Source organism: Dromiciops gliroides, chromosome 5 (genome assembly GCF_019393635.1).
Source record: "Dromiciops gliroides isolate mDroGli1 chromosome 5, mDroGli1.pri, whole genome shotgun sequence".
NCBI classification, from domain to species: Eukaryota; Metazoa; Chordata; class Mammalia; order Microbiotheria; family Microbiotheriidae; genus Dromiciops; species Dromiciops gliroides.
Window position 1 is genome coordinate 158159595 of NC_057865.1, and position 12347 is coordinate 158171941.

General features: G+C 34.4%; 1 protein-coding gene across 1 annotated transcript in view; it reads right to left on the reverse strand.

The window, feature by feature from the left end:
- Positions 1 to 220: 220 nt before the first annotated feature.
- SEMA3A (semaphorin 3A) overlaps positions 221 to 12347 on the reverse strand; it is a 297699-nt gene continuing 285572 nt past the window's right edge. Inside the window, 2 exon segments of the mRNA XM_043969236.1 lie at positions 221 to 3989; positions 6650 to 6792. Of these exon segments, the coding sequence (XP_043825171.1) occupies positions 3534 to 3989; positions 6650 to 6792 (599 nt within the window). The 3' untranslated portion in view covers positions 221 to 3533.

Below are 12347 nucleotides of genomic sequence, written 5' to 3' on the forward strand. Positions count from 1 at the left end.
AAAATTGTGATGCCAGTTATTTTAAGTAGCACAGATCCTCATTTAAAAAATTACTTCTAATGTTTTACATACTGTTTGAAGCCAAATGAATTATTTTTCATTAAACCTAACTCAAAGAAAATTGTCCTAAGAAAGATTTGCTTTGTGTTTAAATAAGACTATATTTTGTAGGTACTCTTAAAAATAATGATAATTATTCCACACTTAGAGAGTAGCAACATATCAAAATGAGGTATAGGATGTTTCAATAGACTGTATCTTGTAAGAACTCCAGTAAACAAAATTGTTCATGACTGTGAGAAAAATCTTCATAGAATTTCAACCATATATTATATGATAGATTTTGAATTTAAATTAGTAACATTTCAGTTAAGAAAAAAAAAAACACATGTCACATTATCACAATGAGCATCTCTCAAGTATAACTACACCGGGGAAAGTCAATGTGCTTTCTTTAGCATCGTTAGTCTTGATCCCAAAGACCCTTCCAGCTTGTCTTCTTTCACACTAGATGCTGGTGGGAAGAGTAAAGACATCCAAATTCCAATATTTTGAAGAAATGTGTATTTAACAACTGAATACATGCTAAAAGAAATAATTTACAGCAGCAGTTTCATTTACATTTTGTCTCCAGTTCTCTAGTTCCCATCTGAAATGCAGTGATAAATACAAAGATGGAACGATTTACTATCTGGCAAAGAACATGCTTAGTGAATGGGCATACAGCTTCTGCCCTTAAACAGCATATAAACCACCTTATCACCTGCATGGTGACACCTTGCATTTTAGAAGTATGTTGAACACATTGAAATGGAGTACCTATAGATAGCAGTACTTTACAGTGTACCCTCTTTTCTATTCAAAATTATTTACATCTCTTTTGGCTAATGTGTAGGTAGCAAAAACTGAACTATTTAACACATACCATGGAAATCCACTAAATAATACATAAAATGATCATTAAATGTGCATTCACATGCATTTTACTTTTTGTTTTTTACACTTCAATCAGGTCATGAAGGTGTAACTTTGCTCTGCAGTGATGCACAGTATCTCTACCTTTATATTTTTATTATGTTTCTTATGAACCTCATAGTTTCTATGAGTTTTTAAAGCAAATCTCATTTCCAATGATCTGTGAATATGCAAATGAAGGCTATTGAAACAAAATTTAATTGATTTTTTTTTTGGATGCAAACTGCCTTCTCTCAATACACTTTGGCAGAAGATTTTGCCTATAAAATGAATTATTTACCTGTATGATATATGTAGAAAACCTGAAAACCTAGAACTAATGGGTTACTGAGTCAAACCAGCCAATATTTTATCAAAGTGTAGCCTTTTTTTCTGAATAGTAGTATAATGAAATCAAAACACTCCACAATTGGAGGGCATCCCTGGAGTTATCCCACAATCTTTGTTCCTTCACACCCTCTATTTTGAAGACTAATAAGTCATTGGATACATCTGTTACAGCAAAGAAATTCTTTTCAACTTCAAGATGTTCAAATTTAGAATGAAATTCAATACTACCTTTTTAGTACAGTTGAGATATTTTCTGAAAAATGCTAGAATGACCTATTTTCTGAAGCCCTCTTTGTTCTTTTGTTTCTAATTCACACAATATTTTCTATAAAGAAATATATTTTGATTGCAAAATGGCACACTGACATCATATTAATCAATGAAGATTTCCTATTGAATTCAAATTATTTTTTAGCTTTTTTTTGAAACACATGCCACCAAATATATTATTTGAAATAATCATGAAGAATGAAACTTTGACTTCAACCTGTGAAATATTCCAGTTTATGGGAACTTTTAAAATTCACTCTATTCTGAAGTGAGAAATTAGTGACAAGTTAATTAGAATCGCAAAACTACTATAGTTAGAACTCTGATGTCACTTCATTAATTAGCAATTTTTTCTACTTGAGAATTGTAAAAGGCCTAGGGAGAGATCCCCCCCAGAAAACACAATGCTGTACGAAAATAATATTCTACTGTTGATGGTTTGATGAATCCTAAGTACAATAATTCCCAGTGAATAATAGTAAGACAATGTGGTAAATAAACTCGACTCCGTATGCCCTTTCACAAAACTGTTTTAGGAAATTAGCGTATGAAAACACTTTCTAAAAAGGTGATATCTCCAACTCTGTTATGTGCAAAAGTATGTTCTACTGAAATTAAGAGGCATGTTCATGAAAGAGAAACCATTGCCCCCAAGAGATATGAATTATGGGTAGTTAGGCATTGCTGGTATTATGGGTTTCAACTGAGTTAGGCACTATTACTTCATAACCTCATTTGAAAATGTAAGATCTTGTAATATAATCGTTTGTCACCTTTTCATAGCACAAACCAAGAGGCAAATCTTTGTTGTGTGTAGACTACTTTGTGAGATAGTTATTTTGTTATCTACCTTTATGGACAGAATTAAAAAAACCCTTTTCTATTCAATTAACTAGAGATCATGGTTAACATTTTTAGGTAACATGTGATTCATTTGCTCTTCACTGATTTTTAATAAACAAGATACTTTTTTTAACCAAATTCCTTGCTGTTTCTGTTTGGCAGGGGTTAGGAAATTATAAAGTTTACATTTATTATAGGTAATATTTTTGGGTGGGGAGGAAGTGAAAGGTTTCTATTCTTTTCCTTTCTATAGAGAACTAAGGCATACTTTATACCTAGGTTTTAGGGATTAACTGTTTAAGCGATATGCCATACAAAATATACGGGCTGTTTTTGTGACTCGGCTGAAAAATTTGCCAAATGAGGAAAAAAAAAGCAGCACACAATTGGAATTTTAAAACAATAATTAGAAAGTACAATATTTGTAAGACAAAAGCCTATTCTAGTTTAGAAAAGAGCTAAGTTTTACTGCATATTTGTCATAGTACATTTAAATTATAGTTTTAATAAAATACATCTTTAGATCAAAGCTGAAAGAAGACATCAGTAGTAGATCAGTGTATTTCACTTTTTTCTGGATGATGGGTGGTTTATGCTTTTCATATTTCCACAGACCATTTCATTCAGTATCATTTTACTCCTCCAGTACATATAAACAAGAGTGTTGGCAGATAAAAATTATCCTTTTGTCCAAACAATTTTGGAATATTAATCAGCTTTGTAAATCCATGCAGGTTTTTTAGTGCTTAGTTCAATAAAAATGACATTGCTGATATCAGTTTTCCTTTTCTTAAAGGACAGTATGGCAAATGACATTTTTAAGTCTCAGGCAAAGAAAGCAAAACCTGTACAATGGAATCTTTGTAGGAAACATTGTCAGCTAAATTGAATATTTATGTTCATCTTTGAATCTCCATTATATGTTGGTATTAGGAAAGGAGTCTGTTAGGAAAGTTAGTCATGGACTTAATTTAGACTTGGTGGAAATCAGTTGGACTTCCCACTATTGTAAACATCCACATAATGCCATGATAAAGTTCACGTATATTGCATTTTTTCCAGTTATCTGTCTAAACAAGTTTCTACTTAGGTGAGGTTTCCAGAGGTAACACAGTTCAAACACTCCTTGGTGCCCTCTCAAATTCGTGGGTCCTCCTATTTCTACCTTTCTTGTTTTCTTGTAGGTGCTTCCATTTATTACTATTCACCTGGGAATTGCCCGGCCTCTGTCTACGTTGTTTTCGGTCCCTTTTCCAAACTTGTTCACAGAATTCATCCATTGTATTGAGGTTGGGATGGTTGATGAGTTGCATGAAGTCTCTATACCAGACCTTCTGATTGGGAGTCATACTATTTGAAATATCCTTGGTCTTTGAACTATCACCATCATCATCTTTGTGAAGAAGCTCTTCTAAGTGATCTGTGTCAATGACTTCTAAGGTCACCTTAAGAAGAGTTTGCATGAAGCCATGTTCCACTGCATGACAGAGATAAATGCCTGAATCTTTCCTTTGTAGACTACGCAGCAAAAGGCCTTGTTCAGTTTTGATGATACGGTCATCCACTCTGATCTGATGTGTGAGAGAAAAAAAAGAGGCATTTTTTAAAATCTCATCTATGGCATTTCAAACTCTATTTTTAAAAGCATACAATAGTAGAAATTTGGTTTAGATATAGGGGAAATTTCATAGCCATTATAATTTGTATCTCAATGGAAGTGGTATACAGCAATATTTAGCACTAAAATAGAATAAGGAAAATATGACCATCCAATACAAATGGAGATTTTTATTCAATATGAAGTCAGTTATATTGCATACAAATTTTTATTATTATTTACATTTATAATTATTTATGTAAAAGTTTTATTATTTTGTAAAAGAATACTTCTTACAGTCAGTATAGTAGGTGGAAGAGTCAAAGATCTTGTTTTCCTAACACAGAATGTTAAAGGAAAGAAGTAACATTTTGGGTGAAAGGTGATGTGGCAACTTCAGTTTGGAAACAGGACGGTGATACTGGAGTTCATGTTTTGGAAAACCCTGCACAGGAACAGACTTGTAATAAAAGAAACTGAAAGAAATATCTTAAGATTTGAAGGATTCAGATCTGAGCCAATAGAGGATAAAGCATATTGGGTATATTTCGGTGTTATTAACAACAACGATGAGGATGATGATGACGACGATTACTCCTCGGTTAAACATATTTTCGGTTTTAGTAATAATTCTAATTAAAATGTGTAATTTTGACCAGATCGTTGATCTATTTTATAGTAATCATTTAATTTCATTTATAAACATAAAATTAATATTCACATTTACCTAATATATCATCTATGCAAAATATTGCTGCTTCAGTAGGATATGGGGGCACCTTCCCCATCTATAGTTTTTCTCTATTGTATGATTATATTTCTGCTGTTCAGTCACCCTTTTAAGGAATTTTTTTTCATTATACCATTTTATCCATCAGTGAACACATTTAGTTACTATAGTGATTTTTTTTCCAAAAGTTTTGAAGGCCTAGCATATTCTCTAACCTTTCTCGTGGGAATTCTAATTTATAAAGACAGAAATGGCCATAGTCTGCTAACAGCCCTTCTGTTCATTAAACAAATGTGTTTGATTTACTCAAATTGGTGTCTTTGCATTATCTAGTACAACAGATGCTTGTTCAACTGTGTTTCTTTCATAATCAAAGGCTCTCAACAGAATAATTTGAAGACATATAAGATCTTAGCAACATAGTCCCATGATAATAGTCTCTGCATTTGCATGGGGCATTTCACTGGAAGAATTACAACCTATGTTACCTTTCCTCCTCAAAATGATCAAAGGAAGAATTTCATAGAGGAACAGTATGGTCAGGTGACCAAATTTCTCGTACAGTGATTATGGATAGCTAGAGAGTTTAAGTAGGTGGGATATATGTTGGGACAAAATATATAATGGAGAGAGGCAATTAACAATAAAATTTGTCCTGGGGGATAACTATAAGAACAAAAACTATCTTAGTAAATGGGTTACATTTTTTGGGGGGGGTGGAGAATGAGGGTTAAGGAACTTGCCCAGGGTCACACAACTATTACGTGTCAAGTGTCTGAGGCTGGATTTGAACTCAGGTCCTCCTGAATCCAGGGCCAGTGCTTTATCCATTGTGCCACCTAGCTGCCCCCTTGAATTGGTTACATTAAGGGGAAATAATCTTATGAATTTGCTGACTGCGCTAATAGAAATAAATCAATTGATTCTATCCTAATTTTCTATGATTATTTATTGCTTAGCTTTCCCTTTTGTGTGGTTGTGGGGGGGAAGGAAAGATAAACTCTTGGTTCCATATCTGATTCATTTTGTACATTGGGTATCTTTTATACTTCTGTTTCTTTTCTGGGGAAATTTTAGACTAGAACCAAAAACAACATTATTGTAATTAGTAACAAGTCAAGATGAAATAAACCAATAAACCCTGTGCAAGCCTTGAAGGCAGGTAAATGATAAGAATTAATGAAAATTGTCAGAGTTTATGGCTTCAGCAGAAAGGTGGCTAGCTAGCCATTATACCTGTATTATCTCTCTCATTTGGTATTTAAAGCTCTTCACAATTTGACGCCTTCCTATTTTTCTAGCCTTTTTACATATTAATCTCTTTCATAAATGCTATGATCCAGTCATGTTAGAGTCCTTACCAGTTTTCACACATGATGCTCCATTTTCACATTCTTGTACCCTTGTATCAATTGTCCACCCCCATTAAATGTCTAGAATGTTCTCCTTCACTTCCCCTCCTTAAAATATCTGACTTTTCTCGAGTGTGAACCCAAGTGCCACTTTATTCAGAAAGACATTCTTTCCTTCACTGCATCAGTTGTTAGTGTCTTTCCTTCTGAGGCAACCTTCCAATGACTCAGCACATATCCTATCTTTATCAATTTATGTACATAATTCCTCTTCCCATTAGAATGTAAGCTTTCTGAGGAAAGGAACTGACTGTTCTTGGTTTTTCTTTGTATCTCCCCAAGTTAGCACAATGCTTTTCATATAGTAAATAGATATTAAATGCTTTTTGACTAATTGATGACTGAAAATGGCTATGTCTGACAATTCTAAAATGTTTCAAAAGGTAAAAGGAAAAGGCTAGCCAGGTTCCCCATTATGGGAAGTGAAATTATTAAGGAACACTTTAATAGTAAGAGTTGTGTTGGAGAATAAAATGTTTTGTATTCTTGTACCTCTTCTTTCCGTTCCTCATTTTGCCTCTGGAATTGCCAGTATACCAGAGCACGTTGAGACTTGGGGCTGCACTCCAAGAATGTGCTACTGTTTTCTACTCCATAGATAATTTTTTCTTCAAAGCCATGGCCATTGTAGTTATCTGTCAGTTGATAAAAATAAACAAATAAATAAACAAATAGTTAAATTTAAAAAGCGAAATGGGGGAAAGTAAGAATTTCTAAATGTACTTTCTTCAGAAAATCACTTTTTTTTTTTGCCAAGCTGATATGATATTCCAAATTGATTGAGAATAGTAGTGAATGTAAAGTATACAGTAGTAAAGGCCTAAAAATTGAGCTTCCTACCTATGATAACAAAATCAGTCTTGTTTGAGTTATATGAAGCACATAGGCAGAGAGCTAGTCTGTTAGAAAATAACATTTCATTAACACAGTGATGTGTTGAATAAAACTATTTATATTTGCCATAAGAAATGAATGTATGAAATTACATTCAATACAATAGATTATGATAAGAAAAAGTGGGTGACAAGAAGATATTGAACCACTTGGGAAGGGATTTAATCTATTTCTATTGGTTTGTGCATCTTTCTTTGCTAAACAAGAGGTGGCTTGGGGCTTCCATGAAATTTATATTCTACAACAATTGCCCTGAAATACTTTATATTGTTGGATTGGTGGGAGGCCAAACATGTGGGTAAGTTTTTTGAATACTTCAGTCAGCTCTCCACTGGAACTGGTTATAAATATTCCATCTTTTATTATACTGAGGAATTAGTGAATTGGAGAAAAGACAAAAAAAAAGATGTTCAAATAATACATAATAAAAGTAGAGGAAGAGGAAAACCAGTTTCCTAAGAAAGTTCCTGTTATTTTACCCTTGACGTAACCTCCTTCAGTGTGGTAAATGAAACACATTTAAGATCAACAGTATCACATGGGGAGATGCTTAGTAAAACTCCTTTGGAAATAAGGCTCTTTTTATAATCTGGTACAATTCTGTTTCCTTTAGGATACTCCATAAAATCTGCACCTGGTTAATTTAACTGAAAAACAGTCAAAATATTTTTACATGCAAGACAAGCTGACTTTGCAGAAATATGGAAGAAATATTTACTATCTCCCCTGCAGGTAAGCTCCTAATAATAAAATAATATATTTGGTCTAATTTTGGCAAAACTACTCTCTTACCAGTTACCTATTGAGTCTCTTATCAGATGTAAACTTCTCATGCTGTGCTTACAGTTTCCCTAAAAAGATCACCTCCATTATCCTCCATCCTGTACTACCAATTTTCAACACATTACATGAGTACTCCCATTCTATAATGCCTTAAGTTTCACAAAACACTTTCTTCACAACAACTTTGGGAGGGAGGTATCCAAATATTATTACTCCCATTTTTTTTTCTAAAATTCTAAAAGTTTGAGGGAGTTGTTTAGGGTTACAAAGCAGGTAAGAGCTTGAACTAAGATTCAAACCCAGATACCTTGATTTCCAAGTACAGCAATATATGAACTATGCCATGTTGCCTATAATCTCAAATAAACTACTAGTCCTAATTTGTTTTTCTTCCAAATCCAACTTCTAAGCTTTTTAAAATTCTGTCTTTCTGGGGCAGCTAGGTGGTGCAGTGGATAAAGCACTGGCCCTGGATTCAGGAGTACCTGAGTTCAAATCCAGCCTCAGACACTTAACACTTACTAGCTGTGTGACCCTGGGCAAGTCACTTAACCTTCACTGCACCACACACACAAAAAAAATGCTCTCAGGATCATCGCTCAATAGATGTTACCCCAGCCTTTCTAACAGTGCCTCCATAAGGACCCTGAGAGCTCAGTGGATTTGATATATTGAATATCTGTTGGGGAGTTTGAAGAGTTTCCTAGACATGAGTTACCCCTGAGCATTGTTCAGGAGATTTCCTTGGATCAAAGGAATGAGGTGGGGCCAGAGCTCGAAAGAGAAATGAGCCCTGTGGGCCAGGTCCCCAGGGAGTCTATGGAGAGTTAGGGTAAGACCTAAGCAATTACTTGGGTGAGATAATGCCATTCACAATCTCCTCTGCAGCTTCTCCTTCAAGTCTTTGAAATACGCTTTCTCTATAACCTAATGTTGGTCATGGCTACCAAGCTCCTTTTCCTGCCAGGATGTAGTATTTGCTCGCTAAAGCAGATTCTGACCTCCTGACTTTCTTGCATTGGTAACCATTTTGTATTTGTTAAACTTCTCTAACAAAAAACCTACTTCCCATTTTTGTAATTGCTAACAGGTCAATTTGGATCATCTGTAGTTGTACCTTGTATCTTATTAATCAATCATCAATAAGTATTTATCAATCAATCATCAATAAATATATAATAAGTGCCTACTATGTGCCAGGTATTGTACTAAGTGCTAGGTATACCAAAAGAGGCAAAAGGGAGTCCCTGCCTCTAAGAATCATAATCAAATGGGGGAGACAACAAGCAAACAAATATGTATAAACAAGTTATATATACAGGATAAGTAGGAAAGAATTAGCAGAGGAAAGGTACCAGAATAAAAAGGAGTTGGGGAAGGCTTCCAGTAAAAGATGAGTTTTTATTTGGGACACAAAAGAAGCCAGAAAAGTCAATAGGTGGAGCAGATAAGGGAATCTTCCAGGAGTGGGGGGTAGCCAGAGAAAATGTCTGAAGCCAAGAGGAGTGATATCCTTATCTTATCTTTTAATTTGGTAGATTTTGATTATTTCTCTAAACACTCAACAATCTATATAAAGTGAATTGAATGTTAAGTCATAATCAATTTTGTTGTGGAATTTGATGCACACTATACCAAGACTTTGGCCCTCTTCATTTCATGATCCCAACCATATTTTCTAACAGTTTCTGCCATTTCTCCCAGAATCCAACTTTACACCAAAGTTGGCAAGCATTTACAGTAAATGTTGATTTGCTCAGAGCTTTGTGTCAGGTTGTTCATATGCTTTTCCTACTACGTAATCTTCTGCAGAAGTTAGTACAAAGGTTGTAATAGTCATGCTTTTTAGTTTGCTTGTGTTAATCATGAGCATTCTAAAGTAAAATAATCAAGTGTTACACAGGATGAAGTCTCTTGTTTCTTTTGAGTTCATGATGAAACCAACAATAACAAGACTCTTGATTGCTCTTCCAACAGAACCCTTAACCTAATCACCTTCTTAGTACAACTTCTTTCTGTCTTCTGATTGATTCACTTAGAAAGCACATATTAAGTGCTCACTACGTGATAGGCATTATGCTAAATGCTGCAGATACAAAGAAAGAAAAAAAATAGCCCTGGCCCTCAAGGAGTTCAAGTATTCAAATGGGAAAAAAATATAAAGAACTACAGACATACAAAAACATGCAAACTAGGTGGAAGGCAATCCAAAAAAGAGAAAAGAATTCTAACTTCCTTTGTAGCAAAATTGTCATTTGGAAGGTGGTTGGTTCCACCATTAATGCATTTTTTCCTTGGTTGCTGAATGAAGATATCACATTGAGTGCCAACAACTAAATTAATGTTTATAGGTGCTCTGAACACTGTGTGATTTTTAGCACTCCTTTTGCCCTTCTCAGCAACTCTTCTACTATTATTGCAGAAGGCTAGTAGCAGACTTGGAAAAGCCAAAAAAGGTATCTGCTAATTTAGGCCCCATTTGTCAGAAGCTACATGAACCTAGTGCTTGGAATGGTGAGTTACAGCACGTCTTATTATCATATGACACAGTTAGGGATCAGAGATAGCTAGCTGTGATTTTATTGATCTAGGCAACTCCTAGATGAAGAAACTCTCTCTACCAAATTGTTTGTCCAGTCGTTTACAGTTGTCTGGTTCTTTATGATCTCATTTGGAGTTTTCTTGACAAAGATACTGGAGCAGTTTGCTGTTTCTTTCTCCAGCTCCTTTTACAAACAATGAAACTGAAGCAAACAGGGTTAAGTGACTTGCCCAAGGTCACAGAGCCTCTTCATTCCAAGATTATTTGCCTGGATGACTGAGAATTTAAGTGACTTGCACTGGCTAACAGCCACTATGTATTTTGAGCCTATGTTTCCTTGGCTTTGTGCCAGCTCTCACTCCCCTACACCATGATGGAGCTCTAATATCCCAATGGTGTGGTAGTTTTGCCACACATGTTATCTTAGAAATATATGTCCAGAGGACAGTATTCATCCTGATACATACGTTTTCAGCAAATATCCAGTAATCACATTTTCTCAAAAGATTCAAACAAGAACAGTTCATTAAATCTTACTTAGGTCATGCCTGTACATTGTCAAAATAATATCGTGATAACTGCGGAAAGGGGCGAATAATTAGCCAAGTGATTAAGTAAGTCAGGGTAGATAACTGGTGATTTCTCATACTACACAATCTCAGAAATACTTTTTTAGGCATGCAGCATAGAATTAGTGATAGAAAGAATCCTAAGAATCATCGAAATCTATATTCTTGTCTCTAGGTAAGAACAGCATTAAAATATCTCCTAGCTGGTGGACAGCTGCCCAATTTGTTAAGATTCTAACGAAGGAAATTCCACAAGCCCTCTCAGTCATCTACTGAGAAATCTATTTCACACTTAGAAGAAATAGGTTTTGGATGCAAACTTTTATGATGAAAATTATACCAATAGAGAAGAGGGGTGTAGTTTTAAAATTGGCATAATGATTCCTCATGGGTTCTGCAATCAGAATAGTTAGAGCAAAATGTTTGAGAGCAAGAAAACATTAGGTTTCTTTTTAAATAACCACAGTATGTTTGGAGAACACAATGTTGCAATATGTTGCAGCTGTTAATGAAAAGAAATAATGTTTTTGAGGAAGCAATCTTCAATTAATCATTTCCTCTTGTAGTAGGATAATTTATGGAAATGAAATGAGGCTAATAAACCAGAAATAATGGGAGAAAGTTAAATAAATTGCTTCCTTTTGTAACAACAAAGATTCATTTTTGTTGGATATATCACATTGCTAAAGGACGTATTTAGCATTTGATTCTCCTCCAATACCACAGAAACAGAAGGCATCAGATTTCAGCTTTCTACTTATTTAGTTTTCTATCTTAACCCTATAAATGTTTCTAGGAATTGAAATGTTAATAGTATACTGATTTCAAGTCATTAGCCATCATATAGAGAAGAATGACAAGGGTGAGTTATTTAACATACTGTTTGTCTTTCATGGGGATTTTAACCTTTGTTTTAATTTTTGAAGACCTTGCTTTTTTTGGTTTGGGAAAATTGGGCTTTTCATAGACATGAAGTATAAAATGAAAGCCTTATTCCGTCACATAGTTGAATATGGTTTAATCATATTAGCTCAGTCATTTAGCAAGTAGATTCAATTGTCCAATGACACAGCAATCTTCTTATTTTTCATAATGATGCTGAAATCCAATTGCCTATCCTTAGACTCTGTTTGAAGTCCCTTCCATCAAGCTTCAATTTCAAGTTCCAGTTCCTTCATGAAAGTTGTTCTGACATCTTCAGCTAAAAGAGAAATTTCCTCTGCAAATTTTTCATAGCCCATTACCTGGACTTCACCAAAAGACTAATCTCCCTTTCCTTTCTATTATATAGTCATGTCTTTCAAGTCAAAAATTATTTGAGAACACATTCTGTCAGGTATCTGTATTCACAGGGCCTAACACTGTGAATATAGTGGCTGCTAATAAATGCTTCTTGAAATGA